Here is a 20,171-nt window from a genome sequence, read left to right as displayed (position 1 = left end):
AGATGAACCTCCTTAAAGTCAACGCAAAGTTTTTCATGGCATGTACTGAAAACAATACTTTCCATTCTAATGTAATTGCTTGGATAAAATCCAAGACCTCTGAAATTCTCAAGTGTATTTGGATCTCACCTGCTCTCCTGCAGCTCGGCAGACTTTCTCTCACTCGGGGTGTGTATGTGAGAGTGTGTGTGTGTCAGTGTGTGTGTGTCTGCCTCCATGTCCTTCTGTTTCTGTCTCTGCTGCCGGCTGTGGATCTCCCGCAACTCCTGCAAAGCATCATGGGATACAGGAAGGAACAGCGGTGAGGAGGAAGTGGGATCAGTGGGGCTGGTTGCTACGGGTTACCATCGACAACAAACAAGAACAACAACAGCAGCAGCAGCAGCAGCAGCAGCAGCAGCAAGTACGTATTAGTCAGGTGATCAAGGCAAGCTCCGCCCCTTCACTGAGGTGATGACACGTCCCGGCCGGTAACCATGGCAAATACTTGAATGTCATCCTGTTTTTAGTGATGATGTCGAAACTGACCAGAGCAAGAGACCAATGGTAAACAGGTTATTTCTGTCTTCTGTATACATGACATCGAACGCACATCTGTGCTTCCTCATCTGCCTCTCTTCCTGATATTTCTTCCTTTTTTGGTCATTAAAAGGATTTTTTTGGGGAGTTTTATCGAACATAAAAGGTGTTTGCTGTACAAATTGTAAAGTCCTTGCAGGCGAAACTCTGCTTTAGCTTACAGCAAACTGCAAAAAGCAAAAACAAAACAAAAATATAAAGTGTCGGATTGGTAGATTTGTCACGATAATGTGTTGAGGTGACACATCTTAGGAGAAATGTTTTTGATCTCCACATACAGTAATGTGCAAAGGTTTAGACTCTCATCCATCAGGGAGGCGTCTGATCGTTCCCAAATTCATTCTGCAGCATGACAACGACCCTGAACATTCAGCCAGAGTCATAAGGAACTCAGATGCTGCTGCATTTTTTAGTTGTGAGATAAACAAACTTCTCGGGAGAAGAATAGAGGGCAGCCAATGAGTGACGAGGGATCCATTAAAACCGTCTGTATCCCCACCTACTTTCCTCCCTCTCTATCTCTGACGTGTGCAGTGCAGCTCGTTTCTCTGTCTGAGCAGGGCTGACACTGTGGATTGCTCCCAACTCTTGAGCTGCTCAAGCTAGTGTGGACACCAGAAAAAGAGACGTCCAGGCTTCTGCTGACAGGACTTTCAAAGCCCGTGAGAACGCATCAAGGTTTTTACCTTTTTTCTGGTGTCGTCTACAAAGAAAAGATCTCCCAGCAACTAATTAGCAAACTGTCATGTACCAATCACGTCTGGTGGGCAGCAGATATAATTGTTAATTTATCCATATTGAAGCTTGGGGATTGTTAAAAACTAAATCATATATAAATCTTCAAGTGGGAGGGGACGTCACTGGGAGGGGGCTTCATCACCACTGGAGGTTGGCGCGGACGCGGCCCAAAACACAGTGCCCCGGACACGGTGGTGGGGCGGAGCTTGCACAAGGCACAGTATGTTTGAGGGAGGGGTTAGAAGTAAACAAAAAAACAAAAACAAAACAAAAAAGGTGGGTGGGTGGGTGGTGGAGGGTATGTGGTAGGGAAGGGGGGGGGGCAGTTCTGTGTAGTCATGACAACCAGCTGTGCCATTAGAACACACTCTGTTACTATAACAACGCAAGGCAGCTGTCGTGTTTCAGCCAAACAACCAACGTGAGGAAACCTTCAGAAACAAGCAAACCAATCAGAGATGAGAGACTGACGGAGAAGTAAAACTACAACTCTGGAGAGACAGAACTCCAAGTCACCCGAGAACAGGAAGTGGAGGACTTAAAAGACAACACAGCATGCCTAGCATACACTCCTGTACCCACAGACTAGACACAAACACACACACACACACACACACACACACACACACACACACACACACACACACACACACACACACACACACACACACACATTCAAATAAAGTTTATCAGCATATTAGCCTGGTGCTAGCTTCTGCTTGTGTGGCTGAAACATCCTCTGGTAGCGTACGGGTAGTAGCATTACAGTACGGTGTAGTAATCTAGTAAGATAACCTAGTTAATCACCTAATCTAGTACACCTGCTAACCTAGCATGATTGCTAGTTTAGCATGAACAATGACAGCCCTGTTAGCCAGCTGGCTAAGTTGTGAGCTAACACCAGCCAGACGATGAAAAGAGGAAGAAGATAAAAGAGGACAGAGGAGGAATAAGAAGAGTTCAAAAGAAATGAAGAAAGTGATTTGAAAAAAGAGTCTTTGATGGAAGAGCGGTAAATAAAGAAATAGAGAGAAGTGCAGGGGGTGGGTGGGGTAGGCTGGGTTGTTGTGTGGACCTTTATAACGTAGTCTAGCCGAGCCAGACACACCCTGACGGCTGACACACACTCCTGTAGCTGTCCCTGCTCCTGGCACTGAAACACACATATACATATATACATACGCACACAGAGTGTCAGCCATTCTGTAGACAGAGACGCACTCACAGACAGTTAAGGTCAGTTATGTTTTGCTGGGTAAGTTTAAATGTTTTTTTGTTTTTTTTATTGAGCATTCAACTGTATTTTCATGCAGATTTAACATATATAAAAATAAATCCAAGAGATTACCTCTTAGGTAATTAGAATTTAGAAATTTGATATTTGCTTTTCCAATTTATTTCTAGCTGTTTTTCATTTTAGCTGGGTGAATATTTTAAATCCCTGACGCAAGTGTGATGATTTTCTTCAGTGGAGATTAAAGTGCCTTGACTCATAGAAGGAGAGGCTCTTATGACTCACTGTGTTGAGTAATGTGCTGGCATTACAGCCCAGTTGTCAGTTTACAACAACTGATTTGTTTTAATAACCTGTCTACACTGGAAGTATTTACTACATAGTTTTGGAGTCAGTAATGAGGCTGATACACTGTTCACATTTGCTCTGTTTCTGGCAGCCGACTCCAGGTACATGAACTTATCTTCTAATAAACCCTGTGTATAAATATCTCTTCTTTAGTCGTTCATGTTATTCTTTACCTTCATTTGCAGTTCTACGTTTTGCACTGTTTTTAATGAGTTACAAATGTTGAGCTTTGATATAAATGCATGTATTTGCTTTGGATTAGTGTATATTTAGTACTGTGTGCTTTACTGACACTGACCTGTGAGATTAGAAAAAAAAAAACAGCACACCAGAATCAGTAGTGTCTGAGTGTCAGTAGTCACACCACTCACAGCTTGACTATTATAGTCAAGCTTCAACTGGCTGCAGTATATCCGGCTGCCTGGCAGTGGCAGCACAGTGTAGAACACATGTTAAGCAGGAATGTCTGCACAAACCAGTCATTTTAAAAAATCTGGTTTGAAGGTGTTAAAGATCACAAAGGTGACTGAAGTACTTGAAGCTTGCAGGTTAGTGGTCTGAAAAGAGGGTGTACAGCGTTTCTCTTGTAACGCTTTCTGTAATTTTCAGCCAGATCAGACCGTGCAGGTCCAATTCAAATGCAAAAACTTCTCTATGCTCCAGGTCTGCGATCAGAGTCAGAATGGTCATGATATAATTTGACAGTATTTAATGTTACAAATTGCATCCCAGCTGCAGTACCACCCCAGTCCAGCAGTGGCAGTGTGCTCTACCTGTCTCCCTCTCTGTTCCTCCTGAAGCTGGCGTCGCAGGGCTTCTATCCTGGCACAGTGGTTGGCATAGAACTCACACAGAGACTGGCATGGGCAAAGGAGCAAAACGCCAGTGTAGGAGATAAATAAAAGGAGTAGAAAATATAGAAGGAAGGGTTTATTATGAGGATTAAACAAAGAATATAATAGGGATATAAATGAAGGCAAGAGGTGAAGAAATACAGGTCGGAAAAGCCGGAATGAAACAGAGAGGAGGAGAGTGAGTGGAAGCAGAATTGGCAGGAGGAGCGTTGAAGAGTCCCAGTGGGCACAGAGGACAGAGGAGGCACAGCAGTATGACAAGAGATTTTGGGGAGAGGAAGTGGTGTAGAAAGGAAGGCGGAGGGTAGTATAGTCAAACATAGTTCACATCTCAGTGGTCTATGCACTGAGACATGGCTGCACCTTACTCTGGAGAACACTGGTATCCAACACTGCTGGCTTTGTTTGTTCACAAAGGCTTTGCAACACTTTCCCAAATCACTGTGTTATGTTCTATACACTGAATAAAACTGAGAACCATCTCCATTAGATTAGCCATTTACAAAAAAAATCAATTTATTGTTGCTAGTACTGTCTCTGCTTTTCTTCTCATCCTCCTCGCTGGCACAGACCACATGACTAATTCCCCTTTCTTTGACCTGACTCTGTGTTCTGGAAGAAAATAAAAATAAACAGGGACAAAAGGTGTTCTACGAAACATAAACAGGCTGCTGTGCTTAAATACTAATGAATAAAATAAGAAACAATCCCTCCATCTTCCTCTCTCAACAGTAAATTGTTGATGAAAGCTACATAAAGCAGCTGACTGAAACCGCTAAGTGTTCTAGCACACAGCTAGCTCTCTCCAAAAACATCAATATTAATACACACAATAACACATCGCCATAAAGACAAACACAGATAAACTACATAAATATAAATATCAAACCTTTAACACATCAGAAAACTTGAACACTGTGACTATACTAAACTAGTTTGAGGATGAGGTTATGAGAGATAGGACAGGACATGATTTAAAGCTACATTCACAACACCAACCCAATGTTTTGAACATGGACAATGCTTCATTTAGAGAAAACAATTACTGGGTTAGCAAGCTAGGTAATCAGTTAATTGACTGTTTAGTAAAATAGATTTATTTGAATTAATGAAGAACAACACAAGCAATATATCAAAGTATAGCTAAATGTTTTTAATGGTTTAATTAAAGTGTTACTAAATTTATTAGGATATCCCACTACTACAGTTTCATGTTATATTTTGGATGAGGTGTTAACTTTAGTGTCAGGAGTTGTATTTGAGTTATTGTTCAAAATGTTGAGGCTTTTCCCACAAATATAACACATCAGACACCTTCAACAGAAGTCAGGGGAGTGAAAGAGTAGAGTGTGATTTTAATACAGGAGATCATCTATGAAAAACTGGAAGAAACAAGCTGTAAAATACCATGAATGCACTTGCCTTGTGATTTCCTGACACAAATAAACAAATACTAAAATATGTCAAGAGTAGGAAACTTTTACAAGCTCATTGCTATCCTTCAATATAACCTTGTTTTAGTTTTATACCTGATATTTACTGCTACTCTTCATAGCTTGATTAAATACTTAAAGCTGTGTCATGACAGTATGTATCTCTAGTAGCTAGAATAACTCAACAGTCCACTGCATCTATTCTGTAAAGTTATTTCATTAACTATTTAGTTTAATAAAGGAAATTATATAGTTATATGACCATGTATTGAGCTGGTGTAGCCATGGCTTTTCTCTCCTGTCCTGTATTAACGCTTTGGGTTTTACCTTTAGCTGGGTGTTGAACGCATCTATTTCCAGCAGTTTGGCCCTCGTCTCCCTCTCCACAGCATCCAGCTGCTCTCTGAGCTGCTGTCTGCTGGTCTCCTTCTGCTCCACAGCCTTCTGCAGGGACGACAGACTGTCACCTACACACACACACACACACACACACACACACACACACACACACACCGTGATATCAGGTCAGGTTAATTAGTGACAGACATACTCATACTCAGTTTATGTAAAAAAAAAAAGAAAGAAAAATTAAATCAAGAACAGTCTCCGACATCATGGCAAGAATAGGCTCAGTATGTAAGGTGCAGTACATGTGAGTGTGTGTTAGGTGTATGTGGTACTCACGGTGCAGGCTGTTCTGTTGAACCTGTTTCAACTGGTCGTTGAGACTCTGTTTATCAGGAATTAGCCTCCCGAGCCACTGCTGAGAGTCCTGAACAGTAATGTCCAAAAAAAAAAAAAACACCCAAAATCATTAAATCACATATTCATAAATCATTTTTGACCAATTAAATTTTTGCTACATACAAGTTGAGAGTTGTTCTACATGACCTAGAAATCAACATGACACCAGTCTGTCTGTTTGTGTTTATTTGCTGACGGTTTACATGTGTTTTGTGTACCTGCAGCTGCTGTTGCAGCAGGGTGATTTCAGCGATGCGCGTTTCCCTGGTCTGATTCGTCTGCTCCACCTCTTTCCGCTGAGCTGACAGACGAAACCGAACATCCTTCAGTTTGCCCTCCAGCTGGGTCTTCTTATCGTTCTAGAGAATGGGAAATGAGTATACTATCAAGTTTCTGCAGAGGCATGTACAGAGTGTTGGGTGATAGAAAGTATTCGTTTTCAGCTGTTCTGTTCTTACTGTTAGCACTATCTATTTATCCAACTATATCTAATTGCTTTTGGTTTATATTTGAAGAAACTTTCAAGCCCATCATTGCCACAAAAATCAACGTGTCCTCTGTCAGTGTGAGGAGTAACTCTTTGTAACAGAGTGACTTGGTTGTGTTGGTAACGGGAGCAAGTGGACTTACAGTCACCTTGGTTAGCTCATAGAAGCTTACAAAAACTAGCAGTGCTGACATCCTGAGCGGGTGTCTCTCTTTGCAGCATTTCCTCAGCTTACAACAATCTGCTATGACTCTAAATATTTCACCGTTCAGTTTGGCATGTTGTCAGCTTTCACAATGCGACTCCCTTTGATTGACAAGCATGTTTGATTATGCCATGGCTTGGTGTGTGCCTGTGTTTGATTACCAGGGCCTCCAGTTCAAACTCCAGGGTCTTCTTCCTGGCTTTGAGCAGGACTATACTCTCCTGCTCTCGGTTTCTTTGAGTTAGAAGCTCCTGTCGACGTTGACGCTCCCACTCCAGCTGACGCTGGCGCTCTAACTCACGCTTAGCAGCCTGGACAGATGAAACACACACAAAGGAAAGAGTTTTGTTTATTTTCACAATATTACACTTCAAAGAACTGCAAGGTTGGATATTACATGACATCACATTATATACTTATATTACACACTTCATTATACACGAACAAGCCATCTGCTGCAGGAGTGTGAATGAGGCTCTTACTGTAAGAGCTGAGATGTAAAGAGGGCGGTGGTGAGCAGTGAAAGGCCTCTAAGTTGTCTGCAACAGATGTAATTACACGTCTGCAGCAGCTGAACGTCAACTCAACCATAACTCTTCAATTAAAATGCAGATACTTGGTAATCATTTCCCCTTCTCCTTGCTGCCTCTCTTCTTACCTCTCTTCTCTCTATCTCTTTGCGTCGCTCTTCTTCTCTCAGCCTCTCCAGCTCTCTCTGTTTCTCCAGCTGTTTTTCTAATTCCTGTTGTCTTCTCCTCTCCTGCTCCAGACGTTCCCGCTCCTGAAACACAAACAGAAAAGTGAGCTGGCAGAACAAACAGCTCTATTATGTAGTTACCGGTCATAATTCATTTTCAGTTCCTGCACGCTTCAACACCTGTAATAAACTCAAATTAACTTTTTGAAAGAGATGGGACATTGTCGCTGGTACAGTGACAACACTGTGGCTACTATCGCAGCAGAGATTTTATGGCCTTACATACAAGCAATCAACCATGATCAATTCAAATTCTGACTCCAGTGTGGAAAAGATGAATCAGTAGTTGACCTTTCTCTCCTGTTCCTCTCTCTCCAGTGCAGCCAGTCTCTCCTGTTCTTTCCTCTGCTGCTCCTGCAGAGCCTGACGTCTCTTCTCCAACTCCAAGTTTCCTCGCTCAAAGTTCTCCCTCTTCTTATCCTCGAATGTCACTGCGTACAGACAAAAGGAGATAATATAAAGAATATACAGTGGCTATGACGTAGGTCTTCGTTAAGAAGGCTGAGACAAGATCTAGTCCCAGTTTGGACAGTAACATGATGGTGTCCAAATGCAATGATGGAGAGGACCAAACCTGGTAGCTTCTTTTCTTGGCTGCTTTCAGTCTCCTCCTCCATTTCCTCCTGGACGCTCTTCTGGTCTGACTGAACACTGTCGCTCCGCACACGCCTTTAACACACGGACAAACACAGAAATAACAATGCAGACCATCAACACCCATTTGTTTGATATGCTCACCCCACACATCCGGGGGAAACATTGTATTAACTTCCATTTATGTTCACAGTTTAAAATAAACAGGGCAATATAAATATTGATTTATAAAAACATTTTGCATTCATCATGTTTATAACGTTTCTTTGTAGAACATAAAAATGTAAAAACTGTTTTAATGTAGTTCACCCCTAGTTTAACCCGACACTGTACAAAACACCAACTGCTGCAAGTATTTATGGCAACTATTGCGTAACTATGCACATATCTAACATTCTGCTGTCAGTTCAGTCGTTTAATTTGACATTTGGTTACAGTGTTTACCTGAATGTGGGTGGGAGGTAATCTGGTGGTAACACAGGGGGTAGCGGTAACCCTGACATTGCCATATCTATGAGGTGCATGGCCAAGATAAACTCCTCAGCTGTTAGCTTCCCATCCTGGTCGATATCTGATAGACTCCTGGAGGAGAAAAAGATGAAACAAGTTCCCATTGAAGCACTAACGTCTTTGAAATGTGTCTCCTGTTCTGATAAAGATTAAATGATTGAATTTCAGGTGATTATTTAATGTACTGACCATATTGTGGCCAGCTGGCCTTGAGGAAGACTAGACTGCATCAGGATTGTGCGAGCCTGGGGACCTGGAACACGTGCACACACACACACACATTGAAATGCTGTAGCAAACCCGAAAGACATATTATCATACATTATGTTTGTGTGTGTGTGTGTGTGTGTGTACCTGTGAGGTGTCCACTCATCATCTTGTCATGAGAGTTAAAAAGCTGTCTGTACTTCAGCCTTGAGGACTGAGGAACGGCCCAATCAGAGGGGGGCTGACTACTGGGACAGGTAACACGAGAAAAGAAAAACAGAGTGCAGTGAAGTCACTTAGAGCAAAAAAGAGAAGCAATGAAAAGGCACACCCATAAATTACCACAGAGCAAGGCAAAAGCTGAAGTAATATCTACTCTAGGTTGCACAATCAGCTCCGAAGCTCCTCGAGTGGTTTAAGTTTACAGCCTAAATTTATATTAACTTGGAACTTGGCCAAATTACAGAATTCAGTAAGTTAACAGCTTGTCAAGATACTGGGGAAAAGATGTGACAATTTTCTACCATAAATTTTCTCATTTTAGTAGATTGTTAATAAGCAAAATAGCGCTAACATTTCAGATTATTTGACCTACCTAGCAGCATCGAAGGACGACACTTTCTGCAACTTCGCACTTGGTCGATTAAACGACGAAGACTTGTTGACAGATGGAGCTGAGAGAGACATGAAAGAGGACATTTCAGTCTGAGGCTGTGGTCAAATGCTTAATGTCAAGCAGCGTATACGTTTTGTAAAGCATTTCATTTCATAATTCTTTTACAGTGTGACAATAAAACTCGGCTCGCAGCATGATTTGTTATCTCATCACAAAGTATGTATCTTAACTAAAACACAGTGACTTTTTACTTAGATTAGTTCAGAGTGTATACGGACACTGACCATCACCTGACCGTCTACAATGTAAATATGAAAGTCTACATTATGCGTAAATACAGAAGCTTAAAACCGAGACCTTTGCCCACACTGACAATTGCTACACAAACATTTCAACACTCCCTTCCCCACTGCTGTTATCTTACCTGGGTGGGAGAAGCCTGAGATGGGCTGCATCATGCCTGTGGGGGGAGCTCCGTTGGCGATGGGCTGGGGGAGGGGAGGCGGGGCAGACGAGACCAGAGGGGGAGACACCCCGACGGGGAGAGGGGGCAGGGGGAGCGGGGGCACGCCTGGCAGGGGAGCTGGGATGGGAGTCGGGAGGGGAGCCATGGGGGGCATGCCTGAAGATAAACAGACGCACAGTATGTGATTATCAGATAAACACATTATCAGTCAAAGGCTGCACAAAGCTTTAGAGAAAACTGCAATCGATATTTCGTTGCTGCTGAATTTAACATTATATATTTATACTAAATGGGGTGTGAGAGCCACAGAGTGTTATTACTGCATACTGTTTGCATTATAACTTTATCGATCAGCACTTGTGCAATAGGCGAGAGGTCGAGCTGAGAGAGTGAGAGCAAATATTTTCTATATGACCTCTGGAGAAGACAGACTTATCCTTATCAAATACATCTGCAGTGTTTTTGCAGGACAGCTTTACCACCGCCTTTTTTCAAGGGCAACAAGACAAAAAAAAAAAACTGTTGTCACATAAGCCGCAACAGATTACATCTATGTTATGACATCAAACTGTGAGCCGTGTTTCCTCCAGTTATCAACTGTAAGCAGCAGCACACCACCACAGCAAAAACAATTACCACCACTGCAGAAGAAAAATGACATTTAAATGATCATTTCAATAACGTAGTCTTACAATCATCTAAAAGTGCATGTAGGGCAAATGTTTTGGAGGCAATCTTTTTAAACAAAACAATGTGGGTTGCCAGCTGCTGTAGATATAAACATTTCAGATTCGTGTCTTACCAAAGCCGGTCTGTGGGGGTAAAGGCAGTGGAGGTTGTTTCATACTAGGAGGAAGTGAAGGTGGCAGAGGGTGACCCTGGAGTTTCAGTTTGATGAGTTTCATGGCAATAGAGAACTCGTGGATATCCATACGGCCATCACTGTTCATGTCAGCCAGAGCCCTGCCGGCACACAGAGAACACATTATTTCACCAGTGTACAAGAACAAAATGATGCACTGCTGGACAGAAACCACTAAATAATGAACTGGATGAACTGGCTACTTAATATTTATTAGCCTGTGAGCTAGTCGCAGCTTCCTGGCTATGTGACTCACCAGATTTGGGCCAGGATAGGAGGGGGCAGTCCTGATTGAAGGAAGAAGTTCCTGGCCTGGTCACCTGACAGACAAACAGAAACAGGACATGAGATCACAGCACTGATCTAATAAGAGAGGCCACTGCAGACCGTGGCTGAATCCAAATGTCTGGACTTCATTGCGCTGGCAGACTTCCTGCGAATGCGCCTCCGCAAGTGCCGAGGGCCGTCCAGATCCACAATTCATCAAGTCCACAAGGGGCCTTAATCGGACCTGCTGTGGACTTCCAGAGAGCCCACTTAGAACCCAATTATACTCCCTTACAGACGTGCAGATTCGCAGCTGCGGACACCGTGGACAGTTGTTATTATACTTCTTTCTCATCCGCTTGGGAGTCCATTCAGAGGAGCGCATGCCCAGTTGGTGCCACACAAACACAATAAATGGGAGGGTACAAGAAACATCCGCAAAATGTCTCGGGCGCACTGTCTGATGACAAAATTTACATCACACGGACGCTTGCATACTGGCGGATTCAGAAAGTATAGCACTCGCTTTACTGTATTTGTGGTGTGTAGATGAGAAGGAGGGAGGGACAGAGAGAGAGACAAAGAGAGAGAGAGAGACTGTTACCTGTGATGTAACCCCCGGCAGTCGGAGAGAGGCTGTGAAACTGCTGATCATGTTTGGCTCTCTCATCCACCGAGATCAGAAACACATCTGGACCTATCACACCCACAAAAATAACACACACACACACACACACACACACACACACGATGACAGATTAGATACCAAACCCGAAGGCCAAGACAAAGCCCTGCACAGACAGAGGCTGAAGGGGGAGGCATGTGAGGAATGTGTCAGTCATAATTTCAGTTCCTGTTAGAGGTTTCCTATGAAGTAACACTTAAGAACGAGTGTCAACCCAGAAATAAAGAGAGAAAACGAGGATGAATGGATGAGGGACTGAGAATCAGAGATTGTTGTCTTTCCTTAGAAAGCTCAGTACATGACAAGTCAGTGGATGAGTCACTAATGTAATTTGATAGATTCATCACTTGCTGACACTGATTATTTTGGTGCGTCATCAATAACTGTGCATGGGTGTCACCCAGTGTCTAACCATCATCTTAACAGTAACAATGTAAAGAACTTTACAATTCTCCGTTTCTGGTTTGACAGTAAAGGGACCCCCATGAGCCAGTAAAACACTGACTGCAGTCAGATTTACCGGTCTGTCACTGGCTTTACTCAATTACTAGTCTTGTTGCCTTTCTGCTCTGCTAATAGCTCAGTTTCCACTTTGTTGCTTTTTTCCTCACATAAATTATATGCCAGATCAGAGTTAGTTAGGAACCTAGCTACTCAGAGCAGAGGTTCCCTTTAGTTCCAACTGACAGCTCCATCCCGTCCCATTTACTGACAATATACATACTTAGTGAAACATGCTGACTCATTACTGCTGACAGAAACAGCATTTCCCTTTGCTCCCTTTGTTAACAGCTGTAGGAAAGCATGCTTATTCAGTTGTCTTCACATATACACCCTGGAGCACACACTGTAATCCTGTCATTGTAATTCATATTTTGTGGATACAGTAACTGTCAAAATGGCAAATTTTTATCTTTACCTGTCCAATATTTTATATTGATGATATCAATATTTTTGATGCAAGACTAGATGTTATGTGGAATTTCAGTTATGCTTTAATTTTCCTTCTTCAGCCTCAGTTGTTTCTCTTAGATTATAAACAGTGTTTCGGGTGGCTGGTCCTCATTCAGCCCAGAGACAAGTACGCAATATGTTCTATGTTACAGTTACAAATCTCAAAGCATTTGGAGTCAGTTTGTCTTTGTCTCCATCTGTTTGTCCTTATCTTGATGGCAGATCTGTCAGTCTGGCTCCAGGCTCTCTTTCATACCAATTTTGGCAAATTTTCCTCTGATAGTTGCCAGATCTACTCGTGTCTTCATGTATGACATTTTTTTTTTTTTACTTATTTGTAAACTGTTTCTGGGAGATTACTGATTCGTTAAGACTTTTGATGTTGCCTTGATTTGTCTTGTTGTCGTGTGTCTCCGCCCTTTAATCTCTCCTGAAGTGATATTATGTACTTGTGAGATTTTTAAAATCTGAATGTTGAAATGACTGAGGAAAATCAGAGTGGATTTATGAGAAGCTGCGGGTTGTCTTCTAATGAACTTGTGGAATATTATGGTAAATTCATGGAGTAATGTGCTGCCATTTTGGTTATAAGACTCTTCACTGACAACCCTGAGAGGGAAATACAAACATCAACTTTCATTATACCTCTGGTTCAAGTCACACACACACACACAGACACACACACACACACACTGACCTGTAAATGTGGTGGGGAACTGTGCCATGGTTCACTCAGTCGTCTGCAGCTACACAACACCTGAAACACATTTAGAAAAACAGAAGATGAGTCCATCTGATCAGTATCATCCCACCTCGCTGAGCAGTTCACCGCTCAATAATGCAGTAATGTAACCACTTCACCTTAATAGCATTTCACTGGTGAACCACAAAAATGCTTTCACAGTGCAGGGGCTATCTTTTGTCAGCAAGGTCGGAAATCCAACTGGATGCTTAACGGCACGTTAAAGGGGCCGAATAATGTCTGGTCACCTGCCAAAGGTGCTGATACAGTAGACAAACTCAGCCAGAGGAAACGATTTTCCAGCACAAGTCTGGAGTTCATTTTCCACTCTGCTGTCCTTCACTGCTGAAGTTGGGAATTTCTATTTGGTCTCCAGCCCATCGAGCCTTATAGGATTACGGTTTTTGTACCTTGAAAGTTTGTTTTGATGTAGGGGTATATGCACAAACAAAAACACAAAGCAAATAAGTACTTCTCAATGAGGCATATGCAGTCACATGTTTTTAAATCCTACAATTTGGATTAGTCTTTTTTTTAAAAAGGGGGAAAAACATGACGAAATCTGCATCAATCTGCTGTTGTCCCCCAGTGTTCAGACTAGTGCCCGGTCCACAGGAGACTGGACTGTGTGTCAGCCATGCTTGTGCATGTCAACAGGGCAGCAAACCTTTATTTATGCAGGGCAGGCTGCCTGAGCATACTCGCTTGTTTTCAGAACCACTCTGCTTCACGCTCACTCATTTACACACATTCTCACTTGGGAGCTGACCACAGTCAACACCAGTTTTCTAGTGTTGGTCTGTAAAAAGCTCCACTGGAGTCTTTTTAGAGTCAGCATTTCTTACAGGCAATACAAACTGGAAAGTTACAAACTAAAAGGCACCAAAAAAAAAACAGGGAAATGGTGTTTTTAAGATGATGGATTTTTCTGAGAACATGCTGTTTTTTGGAAAAAAAAACATGTCTATAGACAGAACACCCACTCAACCAAGAAATTTACATAAAAATTACTGCACTAATCAAAAAACTCAACCGAATTTACTGTTGTGATGGACAAGTCAACGACAGTGATTTGCAAAAACTTTACAGAATCTTTTTTAATTGTTTCCAGAAATTCTTTCAGAAGCAGAAAATATCATACTCAAGGTTAATATAAAAACATGGAATAAAGCAGTGCCCTGCGCACTCACAATAACACATCCATAAATGTGTGTGTGACATACCTCTGTCCTAGTAGAGGCATGTTAATCAGATCCAGACCTGCTCCCCTCCCCTGTATCTGTGTGACCAGCAGACAACCCACAATAATGATTTGACACACATTGCAACAGACAAGGACTTAATGAGGGTGTGTCAGTGTATATGTGGGTTGCTGACTTTTTTCCAAGTGTGAAGTAAATAAACATTTACTTTCCTTACAGTGGGATGAAGAGCAACCAGTTAAAAGGGCCAGTTCAACCAAATCACGAAAATGCTTTCCCCGTTTATCCCTCGTGATATCTAACCAAGTAGCAACGGTTTTATTTGATGAAGTACAAAGACATCCACATCTCAGACTTTTGCCACATCCACAATATAATGCAGGTGGATGGAATTTAGTCTGCAGTGCTCACGCCACCAAAAAAAAAATCTATTGCAACATCTTTCCAGAAACAGTTACTCACAAATCGCTGTGGACATTTTCACTAAGACTATTTCTTCAGTTGAAAATTGTCATTGGCCTATTGTGCAGCACAGTGTGTGTGTGTGTGTCCCATTATCATCAGAGTGGGAGGACAAAGTAACCAGCTTAACTAGGTCAGAGGAACAAAGCCCACCCTACGCAAACACACACAGGCACACACTTTCGCAGCTGCCACTTACAGAATACTGAAGCAGTTCAACAAATACAGTACATTTTCTGAAACTTAACTAGTAATGGGAGAGATCGAACTGCTTGTCAACTCTGTTAAAGCTTGTTAGCTTAGTCACAATATGATCTGAACTGACTTAGAAATAACCTGAAATTATAAGAACTTACAGAAGATATGTATAACAGCTGGTATTGAAAAACAATCACTTTTACTAAAATCTAGTGAGCTATCAGGTTGCCAAAAGCTGCCAAAATGTTGATTCACAACTGAAAAGCTTTGAATTAAAATGACTTTTATCTATAAGCATCACAACAAATACCTGAGGGCAAAGCAAACTGACAGCAAGAATCACCAAACCCTATGGTACCCCCAAAGGTTTTAGCATTAAAAGATATTCACCAGGTCGCTCCGTATGTTTTCCAATGACATCTTTTGCATTTATCATAGTCTCACCTTGACTTAGCCGAGTTGCATGTCTCAGAACTACTGATGAAAAGAACATAATGCGCCTATTTCCTTTGTCATCAGTGTGTAGTTGAGGATTTTATTCTCTGTTCTTTCTGTGTACATGTATTGTATTTGTGGGATTAGTCTGTATAATTAGAGCATTGGGATGTAACTGGAGTGTTGGTCTGTTATCAAGGCTTGTGGCAGATGCCTGTTTAAGCCCCTCGCATAAACACACACACATATAGACAGACACACAAACACATACACACACACACACACACACACACAGTCTAGGCAGCTTCAGAACATGATACAGATTAGGGTTCAGATTCTCTGCTCTCTTTGTCCCTCCCCTTCATTTTCCTGATGACACCTCCAACATTCCTCTTTCCTGTCTTCCATGAATGAATTTGGGAAAACTACACACCAGCTGACATTACAATGCTAGATACTCCAACATACAAACTCTAATATTCTTATAATATCTGATATCCTTGGCCTGGGTTGCATTCCAGAAAAAAAAAAAGGTGTTGTAGTGTTGGAGTTTATGTTTTTGGTGCTTCCAAATTCTCCCAAGCAGTCTTAGTTAGATTTCCATCTGTGCAACAGTGAATTATTGGCTCCTCCAGCTATTTTTGCTTTCAGTCCACTGTGTCTTTAAACACAAAAAAAAAAAACACTTTAAAAAACACCAAACATCAAAACGTGCCCAGAGATGAAAGATACGCCACAAAATGACTTTTCATTTAGCTCAATGTGCTGACTAAAACCCTAAATCCTCATGCATCTGATCCTCCATTGTTCTAGTTCGAAACAGAGCAGAAATCATGGGTCAATTAATCAATCTAGATGATTGTCAAAGAATTAATCATTGATTGATTTAGCAAGTAAAACGTGAAGATTTGCTCGGTTTCCTTCATTCGATATCACAGCCGATTAAACTATTCAAGTTTTGAAGTTACTGAAAATACCACTTGTGAGTTCGTTTTTTTTTTATGTTTTTCTGGCTGTTTTTTAAGCAAAATTCTCAAATATTTGATGTTTCAAGCTTCTGAAATATGAGGATTTAATGCTTTTGACACACATGATGGTAAACGGAACACCTTTGGTTTTTGGACTGTTCGTCAAACTAAGATAAGACGTCTGACGCCTTGGTCTATGGGAAATGATTTACAATCATATTATAGACAAAATGATTCACTGATAAAAAAGATAATTAAAATAATCATAAGTTGAAACCTAGACTTTATCTTGTATGGATGGTTAAACCATGATGGTGTTGGTACTAATAACTGCAGCCTCTTCACATCAGCCTTCTCACAGCCTACATACCCCCCCCAACACACACACACACTCTCCATAGTCTCCCTCTTTCTCACTCACACACTAAAGACACACCCACTTTCAACACACCCTCTGACACTGACCCTAAGCTCTGCGTCTCTCTTTCTCCAACACACACTACAACATTATTATCACACTGCTGTCAAGTGGTGAGGCCTGAGAGATGGCAGGACCCCCACCCGCCCAGCACACGCACACAGACACACAGGATTACCACTGCAGTCTCTCCATGAGCTCCTCCTGCATCACTCCATCCTTCCCTCAGGCTCCCTCCTCCCATCCCTCCTCACCAACATGCTCAGCAGCCTCCACAGCTAGCTAGTGTTAGCACTATCACACTGTACAATGCCATGGATGGTAACGAGCACAACTGAAGTGCAGCGCTGTGAAATGCTCGGGTCATGAAGTCATCTTTAGCTCATACTACAAGGAAAACGCCAATACAACATAAATTTACTATGTGACTTTCTTATTTAACCCTGAACATGCCTACTGTAGAAAAATGTCTATTCATGACTTAAGGGTAAAAAAAAATATCAAGCAAAGAACCAAAAGCAGCCCGACCACTTCATTATCCATGTTGTAGGGAAGGAAACGTACTTTAACAGTCAGCACAAACAAATTATGTAAGAATCCTTCACTGCCTTTACATTTCTTCTGTTGTGAATAAACACATCTACTGAGAGTTGGCCCAATCACACCAAATCTTCTTCAAATGGTATGACTGACTATATGAAAGGGTTGTTAAGTTTCCTTATTATGATTTTGACACAAAATATAAGTGTGTAATTTGGATCAAGCCCCTTGATCAATGTGGCAACCACACACACCACTTTTGTTGCTGGTGGATAAGATTATGAATTGTGGCCTTTGACGCTGTTAGACTTCAATGAAAGAAGCAAGTCACTGTGTTGAATGCAGTCCTGGGATATGTTAGAACAAACTGTATTATGTTGTCCTGATTCATAGGTCATTTGAAGCAGGAACATAAAGTCACCTTCCTGAACGCAGCTGAACTCGCTCAACCCTGACTGAACCTTGTTTACTGCTGATAGAGTAACTTTTGAACTGTTAAAAAAAATGTGTGTGATTATACTGGCAGTCTAATCTTTTTCCGAAAATCAGGATCTTGGGAACATAAAACATCAGTGATAAGAGAACTTTTAACAACAATTAATTCAATTCCTGTTAGTATGAAATCATGTACCTACGCTGCCAAATATGTGCCTCTAACTAACTATATGAATAAAACTGGATGCATAAGATGTGTCACTAAGCTGGAAAAGTTTTAGTGGGGGAATCACTTCAGCCATGAAGCAACATTCAGATGGAGGTTATCCACATTGACAGCTCACCATATGCTGTAAGAAACTCTGTCTAGGGACAAAAGCTGATGAGGCTGCTAAGCAAGACCAAGTACAAATCAACACAGACAATAAGAGGCAAACCCTTAAACTGAAGAAAACTGAACCAGCTGTTTGGCATTTTTGCTAGAAAAATTACTCACACAGAATAAATCTCCACATTTTAGAGGCTCCAACCACAGAATAATTGTTACTTTTGTCAGTTTAAACAACTGTAACGATGAATCCATTGTCAAAACTGTTGCAGTTTAATTCACTATTTATCAACTAAACAATAAATCAATTGTTTCAATTCTGATCCACATAAACCCATCGCAGAATGAAAGTCAGCAACACTGTATTTAACCTGTGTCATGCAAAACCTTTTTGTGGAGGTGTATTTTTTTTACTTATTTTAAAGCAATTGTTGGGGTTATGTCGAATTTTGAGAGCATTTGTCACTTATATATTAACTTTTACAAACTAAAAATAAAATCAACCGATTAATCGAAAAATAATCAGCAGATAAATAAATAATGAAAATAATTATTAGTTACAGTCCTATACAGAATATTTTTTAATTATCTTCACCTCAAACAACAGCAATAAAATGCTGCTTCATCATTAAGGCATGAGTTACAGTAATCTAATGATGTGATATATCATAGTTATAACAGGGCACATTTTCCTTTTTTATTACATATTTTAGTAACATTCTAAAGCAGGACTTTTGGACTGGTGTTATCTACAGGAGGTGCTCATGAAAAACAGGAAATGCATGCAAATGTGCCTTTGCACTTTAAAACCAACGTCTTGGAGTTTTTAAAGCATTCAAAACAGTATACTAATAATATATATATATATATATTAATAATCATGCTGGATATGGCTAAACTGAGTGTTAACAACATGGTAGTCAAACAAAACTTAGCACCGTATGAACTTTAACTCACTTGGCATGGTGTTTTCATCTGCAATTCCCCCACCTTTAAGAGGACCTGTAGGTAAGCATACACGTTACCATGGGAACCTCACTGGTCCTCACTGACGGTAACTTTTGTCAGCCAAAACCGCTGAAAGTTCATCTGACCTCAAGCAAGATAAGTGTGCTAACTTCTCTTAAAGAAATCCACCCTCACTTCCTGCATCATTTCTTCGGAATCACCTTTGATGAAGTGCTTCGCTCAACAACCACAGCCATTCTTTCTGATTTCAAACAGATACCACGGTACCCTGAAGGTGTTTTGACGGGACAGGTAACTGGGTGGGCAGCTGTGACTATCATTGGGTTAGCAAACGCCAGGCTTTCTGAGAAGACCTCCACCCTGGAAGTCGCTACCTGCTCTAGCGCTGTCAGCGACCTTGTTGATTCATCATTTTATTCTCAACCGACCCCCGGCTACTAGCGGCGCTAAGGTTAACCACAGTTAACACCAGTCCGTGTTAACGATAGGTCACAGATGCAGTGATTTAATATTAGCGTACTGGCTAGCTGTTAGTAGTAGCTGGATTGCACTGTCTTCCAATTCCTTGTCGCTCTGGTCTTGTTCCACAGACCAATATTAGACAGCTCTCAAACATGTTAACAGGACAGTTAGAAGCTGACATTAGTCAGCTGCACCCGGTAAAAACGACCAACTAGCCGCGCTAGCGCATATATCAACGCAAGCTAGCAAGCAGGCTAACCAGTGAGAAGCTAACGTCTTTTTCATATTACTCATACTAAACTCTGTCCTTACCTCATAGTTCAGCCTCCATGGTGAAATACTGAATAAAGTAGCTCGCTGTGTGTTTATGTGGCCATATAATGTGGTATATTCTCCTAAAGTGAGCCGTTTTATCACCAAAACCCTTTCCGGTGATTCTCCTGTGGTTCCGAAATCCCGACCGACTGAGGGA

At 41.4% G+C, this 20,171-nt stretch overlaps 1 protein-coding gene across 7 annotated transcripts in view; it reads right to left on the bottom strand.

The window, feature by feature from the left end:
• itsn1 (intersectin 1 (SH3 domain protein)) overlaps positions 1-20,167 on the bottom strand; it is a 42,229-nt gene extending 22,062 nt beyond the window's left edge. For 5 of the 7 annotated variants that reach the window (XM_087170526.1, XM_087170530.1, XM_087170531.1 and 2 more), the window contains exons 1-18: positions 20,012-20,167; positions 13,238-13,297; positions 11,506-11,598; positions 10,891-10,954; positions 10,575-10,735; positions 9,731-9,928; positions 9,286-9,364; positions 8,838-8,938; positions 8,673-8,736; positions 8,418-8,555; positions 7,954-8,048; positions 7,671-7,810; positions 7,281-7,403; positions 6,784-6,933; positions 6,149-6,289; positions 5,871-5,958; positions 5,514-5,653; positions 130-266 (exon numbers count right to left, since the gene is read on the bottom strand). In XM_087170526.1, coding sequence (XP_087026652.1) covers positions 130-266; positions 5,514-5,653; positions 5,871-5,958; positions 6,149-6,289; positions 6,784-6,933; positions 7,281-7,403; positions 7,671-7,810; positions 7,954-8,048; positions 8,418-8,555; positions 8,673-8,736; positions 8,838-8,938; positions 9,286-9,364; positions 9,731-9,928; positions 10,575-10,735; positions 10,891-10,954; positions 11,506-11,598; positions 13,238-13,265 — 1,940 coding nt within the window. In that variant the 5' untranslated portion in view covers positions 13,266-13,297; positions 20,012-20,167. Of the gene's footprint in view, positions 1-129; positions 267-5,513; positions 5,654-5,870; positions 5,959-6,148; positions 6,290-6,783; positions 6,934-7,280; positions 7,404-7,670; positions 7,811-7,953; positions 8,049-8,417; positions 8,556-8,672; positions 8,737-8,837; positions 8,939-9,285; positions 9,365-9,730; positions 9,929-10,574; positions 10,736-10,890; positions 10,955-11,505; positions 11,599-13,237; positions 13,298-19,225; positions 19,261-20,011 lie in introns of those variants that run through there. The other 2 variants (XM_087170528.1, XM_087170527.1) reach the window with 2 other exon arrangements.
• Positions 20,168-20,171: the final 4 nt, after the last annotated feature.

Source organism: Seriola lalandi, unplaced genomic scaffold (genome assembly GCF_002814215.2).
Source record: "Seriola lalandi dorsalis isolate HSWRI2012SDOR001 ecotype SW California unplaced genomic scaffold, Sedor1 jcf7180002054952, whole genome shotgun sequence".
NCBI classification, from domain to species: domain Eukaryota; kingdom Metazoa; phylum Chordata; class Actinopteri; order Carangiformes; family Carangidae; genus Seriola; species Seriola lalandi.
This window is presented reverse-complemented; position numbering and strand designations above follow the sequence as displayed.